Consider the following 17,406-nt stretch of genomic DNA (forward strand, 5'->3'; position numbering starts at 1 on the left):
TCTGGCCTCTATCGGACCCTCTCTGATTAATCCAGGATGTCTGTTTTTGTGGGCAGGATTTATGTTAAACACACACGCACGCACGCACACACACACGCATGCACGCACACACAGAGGAAGAACCTCCCATGTCATGTGATTTCTGAGTAAATGAAACTGCACTGCACTCAGTCTGTTTCTCAGCCTGTGAGGCAGCCAGTTGTAAAATGGCACAGCAAGGAGTTCAACTGGACCAGGAACAGTTGTGCTGTTCTATCTGTCTGGATCTACTGAAGGATCCAGTGAGTGTTCCCTGTGGACACAGCTACTGTATGGGCTGTATTAAAGGCTTCTGGGATCAGGATGACCAGAAGGGACTCTACAGCTGTCCACAGTGCAGGGAAACCTTTAACCCAAGACCTGTTCTGAAGAAAAACAACATCCTGGCTGAGGTGGTGGAGAGCATGAAGAAGACAGGACTCCAAGCTGTTCCTCCTGATCTCTGCTATGCTGGACCTGGAGATGTGGCCTGTGATGTCTGCACTGGGAGAAAACTGAAAGCTGTGAAGACGTGTCTTCAGTGTCTGGTGTCTTACTGCGACACTCACCTCCAGCCTCACTATGAATCTCCTGCCTTTAAGAAACACAAGCTGGTCAAAGCCTCCAGCGAGCTTCAGGAGAACATCTGCTCTCTTCATGACGAAGTGAAGAAGGTTTTTTGCCGCACTGATCAGCAGTGTATCTGTTACCTGTGCTGCATGGAAGAACACAAAGGTCACGATACGATCTCAGCTGCAGTAGAAAGAACTGAGAGACAGAAAGATCTTGATATGAATCAGCAGAACATCCAGCAGAGAATCCAGGACAGAGAGAAAGACGTGAAGGTTCTTCACCAACAGGTGGAGTCCATCAATCACTGTGCTGATAGAGCAGTGGAGGACAGTGACACCATCTTTACTGAGCTCATTTCTTCCATTGAGAGAAAACGATCTGAGGTGAGAGAGAAGATCAGAGACCAGCAGAAACGTGAAGTGAGTCGTGTTGAAGAACAGAGGCAGTATGTGGAGCAGGAGGTTTCTGAACTGAGGAGCAGAAATGCTGAACTGGAGCAGATCTCACATACAGAGGATAACATCCAGTTTCTACAAAGTTACACCTCACTCTCAAAGATCAGTGAATCTACACACCCAGTCAGCAGCAGTGTCTGTCACTTTGAAGATGTGACAGTGTCTGTGTCAAAGATGAGGGACAAACTAGAGGACATTCTTAGAGAGGAAGGGACAAACGTCTCAGAGACAGAGAATACAATGGATGTTTTAGTGTCAACACCAGAACCTGAATCTAAATCAGAATTAGAACCAGAACCACAACCCAAGACAAGGGCTGAGTTCTTAAAATATTCATGTCCAATCACACTGGATCCAAACACAGCTCATGAACGCCTGTCTCTGTCTAAAGGAAACAGAAAAGTAACAAGGATGAATAAAGAACGCCCAAAGAGGTTCACTGACTGCTATCAGGTTCTGAGTGTAGAGGGTCTGACTGGACGACGTTACTGGGAGGTAGAGTGGAGTGGGAACAAGGTTGATATAGCAGTCGCAGAGGAAGATTGCAGCAGAACAGGGACCTATGAGGAAAGTGGATTTGGAATGAATGCTGAATCTTTTTCTTTACATTGTCAGGCAGGAGGTTATAACATAAAATACAAAGGTGAAGTAGTAAAAGAATACCCAGGTCCTGTGTCCTCCAGAGTAGGAGTGTACCTGGATCCCAGTGCAAGTATTCTGTCCTTCTACAGCATCACTGACACCATGACTCAAATCTGCTCGTACAGTATCCTTAAAGTATTCACCAAGAACCTCTATGCTGGGTTTTGGACTGCTGCTGAAAGCACTGCTGAGTTGTGTGACCCCAAGTAGACCTGACTTTGTTTGTCTCTCAAATCATGTTTATTTTGTTTATAGAAAGTTATGTTGTATAATCTGTTTTACAATTTTGTTATCTTGCATTCATACAGTAGAATTACAATGTATCTCATAGAGGACTTTGGGCTTTTTAAACTTTATTGTCTAATTGTTTTGTGGGTTGATATTAAATATGAAATAACATGAATAAGCATGGCAAATTAATCAGCATATATGTTGTAATTAAATGATCATATTGAATGTAATAAAAAAAGTAACCAAAAATAATAAATACTAGTATTATTATTATTTTATGACTGTACTTAAACCTTCTATGATATGTTCTTTATAGCGCTTAGTGTCAAGTGGACTGGTAGTTTAAAATACATATATTATATAAAATACATATACATTTAAAAGAGAGATTAGCCTTTTTTCCTGAGTGTGAAATATATTGAATTTCATGTTCTATTTTGGACAAGAGCCTTCGAACAATAAACGTTGTCTGATTGTGTAAAGGTACAGTACTGTCCTCTGGGCTTATAGGGCTCTTTTGATGGTCATGAACAATAATTTAGTTGTGGCAAAACATTTGCAACTCCCAAGCCACACCTTCTTCAATCTGAATGAACACACACATGCACTATCAACAAACTGCCAGGCGTGAATATTTGTGCCCAGCCTATCAGATCTTCCTATTTTATCATGACAATACAGTAAAATGTATTCATATCATCGTTATAACAGAGATGTATCAAAGAAGATTGCATTGGTAGTTCACTGATACTGTACAGTATGTCATGAAATCTCCAATGTTGCTCTATCAGAACTAAACTGTACATGTTACAAGCATGTAACCATAACTCATAATGAACCAACTGTATTACATGTTTGTGCTCTGCCATCTGAAGGTAAATAGCAGGAACCATTTATCATGTTCGTTACTTTTTATTGCGCTAAATCAAATAGTTTTAGGTTCATTCAGGTATGCAAAGTAAATTTAAACTAGTCCTTACCCATTCGGACATATACCTGTATGGTTGCCTATTTTTAGCTGGATAGCCAAAATGTCATGTGACGCTTTTTTTTTTTAAATAGTTTTCTTTTCTATTTGATTTTTATATACACCCAGTGTGTTCACACTTCAGACAGTCAGATATACGGTAGATTAATAGTTAAGATGTTTATTAAAATCTGTGAACCCATGAAGGATAATGTTTATTCTGATTTATTGGGAATCATTTTTTGTTGATCTAACCCCCAAGTGCCAAGCAGGGAGGCATGAATTGGTCCCATTTTTACAGTCTTTGGTAGCCTATGACCCGGCCGGCCGGGGATTGAACACCGACCTCCCAGTCCCAGGGCTGAGCAGGTGAGGGCTGTGAAGGAGCTGCTGACACTGACACAGGACATAGTAAACAAAACTGTCCAGTAAAACTTTACTGTACCCAGAAGGGGGCGCTAAAACATTTCTAACAAATGGACATGGTGGGGCTACAGCTACAATGAAACTATACAAATCATGAAATACAATCTTTAGTGCAGTCACACTAAAATAGGACTATTCTTGATTCTGCTTCTACAGAAATGTGTGCTATTAACCAAGTAAACAGAAAGTAATTCACACAATTTTAATCTTAATATTTCATAAAATAATATAGCTATAGGCCTATGCTTTTTCTTTCATTTTTTCCCCCATTTCTTTTACACGTTATATTCTATTATATGTTTTTTTTTTACAGGGTAGGCCCTACATTGAAGTAGACACAACCTTTACAAGACATCACAGGACAGCTCCCAGTGCGTGGGTGAGACCAAGGGGGAACTCAGTCACAAATCACAAAGTCAAGGTCGACGGCCAGTTTGATAGCAACATCAGCTATGTTATATGATGATCTCTGAGGTAATGTAACCAAAGAAGTACGCTGGTTGTTAACTGCTATATGAGCCAGGATTCGTATAATTTAGGATATGTTCATGCTACTTAACTGAAACAACTAAAATACAAAAGATGCAAGTGATAAAACCTAAAAGAAGTGATAAAAGAAAAAAACATAATTTAAAATGTTTGTTCATTTAATAGCCTACTTGTTTTGTCAAAAATGTAAACAGCACATGGTACAGTCACTGTCAGTCAGACACTAAAGCTAAAATGATAACAATGGAAAGTCCCATGCAGGACTTTCGCAAGCACACGTGCAATCATGCAATCATGCATGCAATCACGCGCTCAAGCATCATCATATTATTGTGTCCTTACCATAAGTTTACAGTACTAGTAAGACACCTCAGGGTGACTTGCGACCTCAGGGTGACATGCCAATTCTTGGCCATCTGGCCAGTGATGTATATGGGACCAGTTAATCATAATATGGAGACCCCTTCATGATAGTTATGTTATGTCAAAACATGCCCATATATGGACATTACCAAATATGGGCATTCCCATATATGTCCTTAATATTGATAACATAATATCCTTAATAATGTCCTTAATATTGACAATATAGGAATCTCCATATATGGGCATAAAACGTATGTTAATTAGTAATGCCAAGCAGGGCCTTGGTGAGTTAGGGCCTTGGTTTGATGCCTGTGGATCTCCATATATGGGCGTAATGGGGTACCCTAACATTCTCATTTCCAGCCTGGGATTTATGACATCAGAAATCTCCATGTATGGGCATAAAATGTTTTTTCTTTTTCTGGGAATGACCATATATGGACTTTTATAACCTGAGATATCTCATAGCTTGTCTGACTGTCAGTACAGGAAGTGACGTCACGTGACTTTTTGTGACCGAAAGCTTGTCTGACTGTCAGTACAGGAAGTGATGTGACATGACATCCTTTTTATGCCCATATATGAGTTATTCTGTACAACATCACTGTGACTCACTGACATCACATACCATCACTTCCTGTACAGACAGCAAGTCAGACAGACAAGCTACGAGATTTCTCAGGGCAAATGCGACCTTACAGACTGATCCTTTATATTAGGGAGTAGCCTATTAGTTTGTGTGGTTTCATTTACTCAGAAACGAACACAACAGGTGTTTTAGAATAGGCTGGACAGTGGATAGAAAGACATTCTCACTTTGACTTCTACCATCTGTTCCCTCCCCACCAAGTAAGAGTGCATCCATCTCACTGCTGTGCTGTCAAGACCGATAGCTTTAAGTTTATCAATCAGAATAGAGTGATCGACGGTGTCAAATACCTTCTGGAGGTCCAGCATGACCATGCCGCAATATTTGCCAACGCGAATTGCACATTTGATGTAATCAATCAAATAGATGAGGCATGTGTCTGTCTCTGAAGCCAGATTGGAACTCGTAAATCATTTGTTCTCTTCAAGATATCTAGCCACCTGTTTGAAGACAATTTTTTCCATTACCTTAGAGATGGAACTCTGAATGATCTAAGGATGATAAGTTAAACTGATGTTTCAATATTCCTATTATGAAACTGTCACAGTAAAGTACAGGAAGTGACGTCACGTGACTTTTTGTGACCGAAAGCTTGTCTGACTGTCAGTACAGGAAGTGATGTCACATGACATCCTTTTTATGCCCATATATGAGTTATTCTGTACAACATCACTGTGACTCACTGACATCACATGACATCACTTCCTGTACAGACAGCAAGTCAGACAGACAAGCTACGAGATTTCTCAGGGCAAATGCGACCTTACAGACTGATCCTTTATATTAGGGAGTAGCCTATTAGTTTGTGTGGTTTCATTTACTCAGAAACGAACACAACAGGTGTTTTAGAATAGGCTGGACAGTGGATAGAAAGACATTCTCACTTTGACTTCTACCATCTGTTCCCTCCCCACCAAGTAAGAGTGCATCCATCTCACTGCTGTGCTGTCAAGACCGATAGCTTTAAGTTTATCAATCAGAATAGAGTGATCGACGGTGTCAAATACCTTCTGGAGGTCCAGCATGACCATGCCGCAATATTTGCCATCGCGAATTGCACATTTGATGTAATCAATCAAATAGATGAGGCATGTGTCTGTCTCTGAAGCCAGATTGGAACTCGTAAATCTTTTTTTCTCTTCAAGATATCTAGCCACCTGTTTGAAGACAATTCTTTCCATTACCTTAGAGATGGAACTCTGAATGATCTAAGGATGATAAGTTAAACTGATGTTTCAATATTCCTATTATGAAACTGTCACAGTAAAGTACAGGAAGTGACGTCACGTGACTTTTTGTGACCGAAAGCTTGTCTGACTGTCAGTACAGGAAGTGATGTCACATGACATCCTTTTTATGCCCATATATGAGTTATTCTGTACAACATCACTGTGACTCACTGACATCACATGACATCACTTCCTGTACAGACAGCAAGTCAGACAGACAAGCTACGAGATTTCTCAGGGCAAATGCGACCTTACAGACTGATCCTTTATATTAGGGAGTAGCCTATTAGTTTGTGTGGTTTCATTTACTCAGAAACGAACACAACAGGTGTTTTAGAATAGGCTGGACAGTGGATAGAAAGACATTCTCACTTTGACTTCTACCATCTGTTCCCTCCCCACCAAGTAAGAGTGCATCCATCTCACTGCTGTGCTGTCAAGACCGATAGCTTTAAGTTTATCAATCAGAATAGAGTGATCGACGGTGTCAAATACCTTCTGGAGGTCCAGCATGACCATGCCGCAATATTTGCCATCGCGAATTGCACATTTGATGTAATCAATCAAATAGATGAGGCATGTGTCTGTCTCTGAAGCCAGATTGGAACTCGTAAATCATTTTTTCTCTTCAAGATATCTAGCCACCTGTTTGAAGACATTTTTTTCCATTACCTTAGAGATGGAACTCTGAATGATCTAAGGATGATAAGTTAAACTGATGTTTCAATATTCCTATTATGAAACTGTCACAGTAAAGTACAGGAAGTGACGTCATGTGACTTTTTGTGACCGAAAGCTTGTCTGACTGTCAGTACAGGAAGTGATGTCACATGACATCCTTTTTATGCCCATATATGAGTTATTCTGTACAACATCACTGTGACTCACTGACATCACATGACATCACTTCCTGCACAGACAGCAAGTCAAACAGACAAGCTACGAGATTTCTCAGGGCAAATGCGACCTTACAGACTGATCCTTTATATTAGGGAGTAGCCTATTAGTTTGTGTGGTTTCATTTACTCAGAAACGAACACAACAGGTGTTTTAGAATAGGCTGGACAGTGGATAGAAAGACATTCTCACTTTGACTTCTACCATCTGTTCCCTCCCCACCAAGTAAGAGTGCATCCATCTCACTGCTGTGCTGTCAAGACCGATAGCTTTAAGTTTATCAATCAGAATAGAGTGATCGACGGTGTCAAATACCTTCTGGAGGTCCAGCATGACCATGCCGCAATATTTGCCATCGCGAATTGCACATTTGATGTAATCAATCAAATAGATGAGGCATGTGTCTGTCTCTGAAGCCAGATTGGAACTCGTAAATCTTTTTTTCTCTTCAAGATATCTAGCCACCTGTTTGAAGACAATTTTTTCCATTACCTTAGAGATGGAACTCTGAATGATCTAAGGATGATAAGTTAAACTGATGTTTCAATATTCCTATTATGAAACTGTCACAGTAAAGTACAGGAAGTGACGTCACGTGACTTTTTGTGACCGAAAGCTTGTCTGACTGTCAGTACAGGAAGTGATGTCACATGACATCCTTTTTATGCCCATATATGAGTTATTCTGTACAACATCACTGTGACTCACTGACATCACATGACATCACTTCCTGTACAGACAGCAAGTCAGACAGACAAGCTACGAGATTTCTCAGGGCAAATGCGACCTTACAGACTGATCCTTTATATTAGGGAGTAGCCTATTAGTTTGTGTGGTTTCATTTACTCAGAAACGAACACAACAGGTGTTTTAGAATAGGCTGGACAGTGGATAGAAAGACATTCTCACTTTGACTTCTACCATCTGTTCCCTCCCCACCAAGTAAGAGTGCATCCATCTCACTGCTGTGCTGTCAAGACCGATAGCTTTAAGTTTATCAATCAGAATAGAGTGATCGACGGTGTCAAATACCTTCTGGAGGTCCAGCATGACCATGCCGCAATATTTGCCATCGCGAATTGCACATTTGATGTAATCAATCAAATAGATGAGGCATGTGTCTGTCTCTGAAGCCAGATTTGAACTCGTAAATCATTTTTTCTCTTCAAGATATCTAGCCACCTGTTTGAAGACATTTTTTTCCATTACCTTAGAGATGGAACTCTGAATGATCTAAGGATGATAAGTTAAACTGATGTTTCAATATTCCTATTATGAAACTGTCACAGTAAAGTACAGGAAGTGACGTCATGTGACTTTTTGTGACCGAAAGCTTGTCTGACTGTCAGTACAGGAAGTGATGTCACATGACATCCTTTTTATGCCCATATATGAGTTATTCTGTACAACATCACTGTGACTCACTGACATCACATGACATCACTTCCTGCACAGACAGCAAGGCAAACAGACAAGCTACGAGATTTCTCAGGGCAAATGCGACCTTACAGACTGATCCTTTATATTAGGGAGTAGCCTTTTAGTTTGTGTGGTTTCATTTACTCAGAAACGAACACAACAGGTGTTTTAGAATAGGCTGGACAGTGGATAGAAAGACATTCTCACTTTGACTTCTACCATCTGTTCCCTCCCCACAGTAAGAGTGCATCCATCTCACTGCTGTGCTGTCAAGACCGATAGCTTTAAGTTTATCAATCAGAATAGAGTGATCGACGGTGTCAAATACCTTCTGGAGGTCCAGCATGACCATGCCGCAATATTTGCCATCGCGAATTGCACATTTGATGTAATCAATGAAATAGATGAGGCATGTGTCTGTCTCTGAAGCCAGATTGGAACTCGTAAATCATTTTTTTCTCTTCAAGATATCTAGCCACCTGTTTGAAGACAATTTTTTCCATTACCTTAGAGATGGAACTCTGAATGATCTAAGGATGATAAGTTAAACTGATGTTTCAATATTCCTATTATGAAACTGTCACAGTAAAAATAGTAGCAATTAAAACAATACTACACATTGGATATTGATCAGGGTTTTTTAATTTAAGTTTATTTGATCCATTCAACATAAGACTGAGGAACATCACTGACTCATATTTCAACAAGAAGAATATATTTCCTACCGATGAATAAAGTGAATAGACACTAGCACTTTAAATACGCTCCTCCTATAAACACACACACACACGCACGAACGCACGCACGCACGCACGCGCGCACACACGCACACGCACGCACGCACGCACAGGCAGGCATGGGCAGGCATGTACTACAGTAGGTGAAGGGAAAATCTTGATATTCCGAGGTCCCATTAGTCCGAGTAAGGTTAGGGTTAGGTTTAGGTTTAGGGTTAGGTTTAGATTCAGGGTTAGGGTGAGGGTTAGGTTTAGGGGTAGCATTCACCAGGTTAGCATTCACCAGCGTCAGCAGGTTAGCATTCACCAGCGTCGGCAAATTTGCATTCACCAGCGTCGGCAGGTTAGCCTCAGACTACTGGGACCTCAGAGCAGCGCTAAGCGCCCACAATAGGAATGTGGGCAAACAGGACTGTTCTGAACCACCCACGTCATGTGATTTTTGAGTAAATGAAACCATGCACACAAGATAAAGTCAGTCAGTCAGTCATCAGACAGTCAGTTGTAAAATGGCACAGCAAGCAGTTCAACTGGACCAGGAACAGTTGTGCTGTTCTATCTGTCTGGATCTACTGAAGGAACCGGTGAGTGTTCCCTGTGGACACAGCTACTGCAGTAGGTGTATTGAGGGATACTGGGATCAAGATGATCAAAGAGGGAGATTCAGCTGTCCAAAGTGCAGAGAGACGTTCAACCCAAGACCTGTTCTGAAGAAAAACACCATGCTGGCTGAGGTGGTGGAGAGCATGAAGAAGACAGGACTCCAAGCTGTTCCTCCTGATCTCTGCTATGCTGGACCTGGAGATGTGGTCTGTGATGTCTGCACTGGGAGAAAACTGAAAGCTGTGAAGACGTGTCTTCAGTGTCTGGTGTCTTACTGCGACACTCACCTCCAGCCTCACTATGAATCTCTTGCCTTTAAGAAACACAAGCTGGTCAAAGCCTCCAACAAGCTTCAGGAAAACATCTGCTCTCTTCACGACGAGGTGAAGAAGGTTTTCTGCCGTACTGATCAGCAGTGTATCTGTTATCTGTGCTGCATGGAAGAACACAAAGGTCACGATACGATCTCAGCTACAGTAGAAAGAACTGAGAGACAGAAAGATCTTGAAACGAATCAGCAGAACATCCAGCAGAAAATCCAGGAGAGAGAGGAAAACGTGAAGGTTCTTCACCAACAGGTGGAGTCCATCAATCACTGTGCTGACAGAGCAGTGGAGGACAGTGACACCATCTTTACTGAGCTCATCTCTTCCATTGAGAGAAAACGATCTGAGGTCAGAGAGCAGATCAGAGACCGACAGAAACGTGAAGTTGGTCCTGTTGAAGAACAGAAGAAGTGTGAGGAGCAGGAGGTTTCTGAACTGATGAGCAGACAGGCTGAGCTGGAGCAAATCTCACATACAGAGGATCACATCCAGTTTCTACACAGTTACACTTCACTCTCAAAGATCAGTGAATCTACACACCCAGTCATCAGCAGTGTCTGTCACTTTGAAGATGTGACTGTGTCTGTGTCAAAGATGAGGGACAAACTAGAGGACATTCTTAAAGAGGAAGGGACAAACATCTCAGAGACAGAGAATACAATGGATGTTTTAGTGTCAACACCAGAACCTGAATCTAAATCAGAATTAGAACCAGAACCACAACCCAAGACAAGGGCTGAGTTCTTAAAATATTCATGTCCAATCACACTGGATCCAAACACAGCGCATGAACGCCTGTCTCTGTCTAAAGGAAACAGAAAAGTAACAAGGATGAACAACCAACGCCCAAAGAGATTCACTGACTGCTATCAGGTTCTGAGTGTAGAGGGTCTGACTGGACGCAGTTACTGGGAGGTAGAGTGGAATGGAAACAAGGTTGATATAGCAGTCGCAGAGGATGATTGCAGCAGAACAGGGACCTATAAGGAAAGTGGATTTGGAATGAATGCTGAATCTTTCTCTTTACAGTGTCAGGCAGGAGGTTATAACATAAAATACAAAGGTGAAGTAGTAAAAGAATACCCAGGTCCTGTGTCCTCCAGAGTAGGAGTGTACCTGGATCCCAGTGCAAGTATTCTGTCCTTCTACAGCATCACTGACACCATGACTCAAATCTGCTCGTACAGTATCCTTAAAGTATTCACCAAGAACCTCTATGCTGGGTTTTGGACTGCTGCTGAAAGCACTGCTGAGTTGTGTGACCCCAAGTAGACCTGACTTTGTTTGTCTCTCAAATCATGTTTATTTTGTTTATAGAAAGTTATGTTGTATAATCTGTTTTACAATTTTGTTATCTTGCATTCATACAGTAGAATTACAATGTATCTCATAGAGGACTTTGGGCTTTTTAAACTTTATTGTCTAATTGTTTTGTGGGTTGATATTAAATATGAAATAACATGAATAAGCATGGCAAATTAATCAGCATATATGTTGTAATTAAATGATCATATTGAATGTAATAAAAAAGTAACCAAAAATAATAAATACTAGTATTATTATTATTTTATGACTGTACTTAACCTATATCTATGATATGTTCTTTATAGCGCTTAGTGTCAAGTGGACTGGGAGTTTAAAATACATATATTATATAAAATACATATACATTTAACAGAGAGATTAGCCTTTTTTCTTGAGTGTGAAATATATTGAATTTCATGTTCTATTTTGGACAAGAGCCTTCGAACAATAAACGTTATCTGATTGTGTAAAGGTACAGTACTGTCCTCTGGGCCTATAGGGCCCTTTTGATGGACATGAACAATAATTTAGTTGTGGCAAAACATTTGCAACTCCCAAGCCACACCTTCTTAAATCTGAATGAACACACACATGCACTATCAACAAACTGCCTGGCGTGAATATTTGTGCCCAGCCCAGCCTATCAGATCTTCCTATTTTATCATGACAAATAGAGTAAAATGTATTCATATCATCGTTATAACAGAGATGTATCAAAGAAGATTGCATTGGTAGTTCACTGATACTGTACAGTATGTCATGAAATCTCCAATGTTGCTCTATCAGAACTAAACTGTACATGTTACAAGCATGTAACCATAACTCATAATGAACCAACTGTATTACATGTTTGTGCTCTGCCATCTGAAGGTAAATAGCGGGAACCATTTATCATGTTTGTTACTTTTTATTGCGCTAAATCAAATAGTTTTAGGTTCATTCAGGTATGCAAAGTAATTTTAAACTAGTCCACTCCTTACCCATTCGGACATATACCTGTATGGTTGCCTATTTTTAGCTGGATAGCCAAAATGTCATGTGACGCTTTTTTTAAAATAGTTTTCTTTTCTATTTGATTTTTATATACACCCAGTGTGTTCACACTTCAGACAGTCAGATATACGGTAGATTCATAGTTAAGATGTTTATTAAAATCTGTGAACCCATGAAGGATAATGATTATTCTGATTTATTGGGAATCATTTTTTGTTGATCTAACCCCCAAGTGCCAAGCAGGGAGGCATGAATTGGTCCCATTTTTACAGTCTTTGGTAGCCTATGACCCGGCCGGCCGGGGATTGAACACCGACCTCCCAGTCCCAGGGCTGAGCAGGTGAAGGCTGTGAAGGAGCTGCTGACACTGACACAGGACATAGTAAACAAAACTGTCCAGTAAAACTTTACTGTATCCAGAAGGGGGCGCTAAAACATTTCTAACAAATGGACATGGTGGGGCTACAGCTACAATGAAACTATACAAATCATGAAATACAATCTTTAAAAAGTGTATACTGTACTGTACCATGTTCATCATCATCATCAGAGTGCTTGATTACACCATAGACAGACAGACACAGTGCGTGTGGAAATATATATATAGTGGCCCTCTATATCATCAAAGTTGCCCACCCCTAACCTATAGTGCGGAGGGCGGCAGGCAGAGGGGGCACAGAGACAAATAGAGAGAGAAGGGGACGAGATTCACTGCCCTTTGTCTTTATATGTTCATCAAGGTTTATTTGATCATTTCAAAAGAAGAGGAAAACTGGGGACTCATATTTCAATATATTTCATTTCAATAAATCATTCACCATGCAGCCCTGTAACCTGCTACGGAATTGCTGTGTCACAGTGAAGGGGTAGGTTCTTTATTGTCTAATATTGTTTTAGAGCAGTGGTTCTCAAACATTTTCATGCCAAGAGCAAGGACCCCCAATTTTTACAAAATCTGTTTAGAAAACAAAATACACTTATAATACGGTAAACTGATTTGGCAACACTGGCCAGAATGGATCAGTCAGTCACACTAAAATAGGACTATTCTTGATTCTGCTTCCACAGAAATGTGTGCTATTAACCAAGTAAACAGAAAGTAATTCACGCAATTTTAATCTTAATATTTCATAAAATAATATAGCTATATAGGCCTATGCTTTTTCTTTCATTTTTTCCCCCATTTTTTTTACACGTTATATTCTATTATATGTTTTTTACAGGATAGGCCCTACATTGAAGTAGACACAACCTTTACAAGACATCACAGGACAGCTCCCAGTGCGTGGGTGAGACAGGGGAACTCAGTTACAAATCACAAAGTCAAGGTCGACGGCCTGTTTGATAGCAACATCAGCTATGTTATGTGATGATCTCTGAGGTAATGTAACCAAAGACGTACGCTGGTTGTTAACTGCTATATATGAGGATTCGTATAATTTAGGATATGTTTATGCTACTTAAAGGGGCACTCCACCACTTTTCAACCTATCTTCACATATTAGGTCCTCACTAATGTTCATGATAAAATATCACCATTTTTTTCTACTCAGTTTGGGTCTCATAGGAGAGCTGTGGGTGGGTCAAATCCTTCCTACCGGTGACATCATCAATGGGAAATGCAAGCTAATAGAAACTGCAGGCTTTCTATTCCTGAAAAAGTTGCAATGTTAAAGTGGAAGCCATTGTTCTCGTGATAATAAAAATCTTTTTTTTTTTCAAAAATATATATATTTTTTTTTGTCAAACGACGATGTCACCGGTAGGAAAGATTTGACAGCTCTCCTATGAGACCCAGACTGAATAGAAAAAAAATTGTGCTATTTTATTATGAACATTAGTGAGGACCTATTATATGAAGACAGGTTGAAAAGTGGTGAACTACTCCTTTAACTGAAACAACTTACAGTTTTTTTCGATTGCTAAAACACATTTTTCAAAACTGTACGTTTGTTTCAAAACTGCACACACAAAACTCCAAACATCAAACACAAATTGCTAAACCCTGGCATCCCTTTGCAAAACAACTCTTTGCCATCAAATCTCTTAACATGTTCACAAAATGGAACTCGTGTTTTCATTTGGTAAACACAGCCATATTTTCACATGACACACACATGCATTCATTGAATAAACACAACTAGCTTTTGGCTGAACACTACCAAGCATGATCAGAACACTGAAGAGCAAAATTGAAAACACAATTGTCGAAATGGAACACACTGAATGAATGTCAATTACTCTGGTAAATGAACCAATTCCCTTTTTGTAAAATGACCCAGTGTATGCCCACTAATCTCATAGACAAACATAAAACAGCACACAAATATGCAGACAAAACATTTTATTGACTGTAGGTCCAAACGTTTACCCCCAAACACTCCAAACACACAACGCCTCGCATCGCGAGGCGTTGTGTGCTTGTAGATCGGCTGTTTTCAATAGTTTTGTGGGACAGTCTTGTATGATGTAGCAGGGCTTTGCTTTACCAAAAGACGTACACATTTGAAACTTGGAGATACAAGTTTTCTGCCCGAGAGTGACAATATTTTAGTGATTACAGTATGTTGCGAGGAAAACGTTGAGATAATAGCCATTTTGGTTAGAACTGACTGAAAATAACTTTGTACTTCAAGTTTAAAATTATACTAAATAATATTTTTTCAAGTGTCCAAATAAATTCCAAATATTATCAAATGATCTCGCGGCACCCCTGGACTGCCGTTGTGGCACCCCAGCCCACATCTCCACAAGCCTCCTCCATGGCCTGAAGCAGTGGGACCTGGCTCTGAATTGCTCGCCTGACCTGAAAGTTTAGAGATTTGAATATTTGTGTGTTGTGGATTGATGCTTTGAGATTTTATGTGAGAAGTGTGTGCAAACCTGAAAAGTGTGTCTTGTGTTTTGACAACAAGGTGATGTGAAATTTACATCAGAGTGTAAAGAAGGATAGTCAGAGTCTAATATGATAAAGAAATCTAAAGTAGTAACAAATTGAGTCAAGCGATTGGGGACAGAAGTAAAGGTTGTGAAAATTGTGCCAAATTTTTGAAAAATGTGTTTTAGCAATCGAAAAAAACTGTAAATGCAAAAGATGCAAGTGATAAAACCTAAAAGAAGTGATAAAAGAAGGGGAAAAAAACATAATTTTAAATGTTTGTTCATTTAATAGCCTACTTGTTTAGTCAAAAATGTAAACAGCACTATTTTGTCCAATATTGTCCAACAAGCTTCAGGAAAACATCTGCTCTCTTCACGACGAGGTGAAGAAGGTTTTCTGTCGTACTGATCAGCAGTGTATCTGTTATCTGTGCTGCATGGAAGAACACAAAGGTCACGATACGATCTCAGCTACAGTAGAAAGAACTGAGAGACAGAAAGATCTTGATACGAGTCAACAAAACATCCAGCAGAGAATCCATGAGAGAGAGAAAGACGTGAAGGTTCTTCACCAACAGGTGGAGTCCATCAATCAATGTGCTGATAGAGCAGTGGAGAACAGTGACACCATCTTTACTGAGCTCATTTCCTCCATTGAGAGAAAACGATCTGAGGTCAGAGAGCAGATCAGAGACCAGCAGAAACATGAAGTGAGTCGTGTTGAAGAACAGAGGCAGAGTGTGGAGCAGGAGGTTTCTGAAATGAGGAGCAGACATGCTGAACTGGAGCAGATCTCACATACAGAGGATCACATCCAGTTTCTACACAGTTACACCTCACTCTCAAAGATCAATGAATCTAAACAACCAGACATCAGCAGTGTCCGTCACTTTGAAGATGTGACTGTGTCTGTGTCAAAGATGAGGGACAAACTAGAGGACATTCTTAAAGAGGAAGGGACAAACGTCTCAGAGACAGAGAATACAGTGGATGTTTTACTGTCAACACCCAAGACAAGGGCTGAGTTCTTAAAATTTTCATGTCCAATCACACTGGATCCAAACACAGCACACCAACGCCTGTCTCTGTCTAAAGGAAACAGGAAAGTAACCAGGATGTACAACCAACGCCCAGAGAGATTCACTGACTGCTATCAGGTTCTGAGCGCAGAGGGTCTGACTGGACGCCGTTATTGGGAGGTAGAGTGGAGTGGAAACAAGGTTGATATAGCAGTAGTGTTTAATGATTTCTGCAGAACAGGGACCCAGAATGAAAGTGGATTTGGAATGAATGATACATCTTTTTCCCTACAGTGTCAGGCAGGTGGTTTTAATTTCAGATATAACGGCAAAGTACAAAAATGCAAAGATCAAGTTCCTGTTTCCTCCAGAGTAGGGGTGTACCTGGATCACAGTGCAGGTAAATTGACTTTCTACAGTATCTCTGACACCATGACTGCCATCGTCACAACCGCAACCACAACCACATTCACCCAGCCCCTATATGCTGGATTTTGGACTGCTGCTGAAAGCACTGCTGAGTTTTGTGACCTCAAGCAGATCTGACTTTGTTTGTTTGTCTCTCAGGACTCTACAAGAAGCTCTGTCACTGAAATCATGTTTATTTGATCTATTGTAAAGATTATTTGCTAATAAACTGTTTTACAATTTTGTTCTCTCACATTCATACAGCACAACTTATATTGTAGAGGAATCTAAGCAATGTCTTGTGTCATTATGTAGTGGGTTTGATATGTGAAATAACATTCAACGATATTTTCTATGTGAATAGACATTTCAAATTAATTCACCAATGTTAGAATTAAAAGATTATATTATTTCTTAATTGTGTTCGGTGTCAGGTGGACTGGAAGACCGCGATATTGAATTTTATTTTGCATTTTGGACAAGAGCCTTACAATACACTTTATCTGACTGTGTACCTACCTGTTTTGTTAAATTGTTATTTTATTTTTTATCTTTTATTTTATTTTTTCAAAACAGCTATATTCTATTTATAAAAAATACAACAACCCAACTTCTCTCAGGTAGTTTCTGCTCTGTGGCTTGTTAGGTTGTCATCATAATGACAAAACTAACTAACTGACTGACTGACTGACTGACTGACTGACTGACTGACTGACTGACTGACTGACTGATTGATTGATTGAAGACTGTATTAGAAGTTTGCATAGGAAAAAG

General features: G+C 40.0%; 1 protein-coding gene across 1 annotated transcript; it reads left to right on the forward strand.

Annotated features, from left to right (window-relative positions):
- Positions 1–206: 206 nt before the first annotated feature.
- On the forward strand, positions 207–16,871 carry LOC308285171 (uncharacterized protein; the record flags this gene model as incomplete). Its single annotated transcript, XM_080725888.1, has 3 exons — positions 207–1,894; positions 9,574–11,224; positions 15,556–16,871. 3 exons carry the CDS (start codon positions 207–209, stop codon positions 16,768–16,770), a joined length of 4,554 nt encoding a protein of 1,517 aa, XP_080582014.1. The 3' UTR covers positions 16,771–16,871.
- Between the last annotated feature and the right edge of the window lie 535 nt (positions 16,872–17,406).

The sequence above is a fragment of the Nannobrachium achirus genome (assembly GCF_963921795.1).
Source record: "Nannobrachium achirus genome assembly, chromosome: 5".
NCBI classification, from domain to species: domain Eukaryota; kingdom Metazoa; phylum Chordata; class Actinopteri; order Myctophiformes; family Myctophidae; genus Nannobrachium; species Nannobrachium achirus.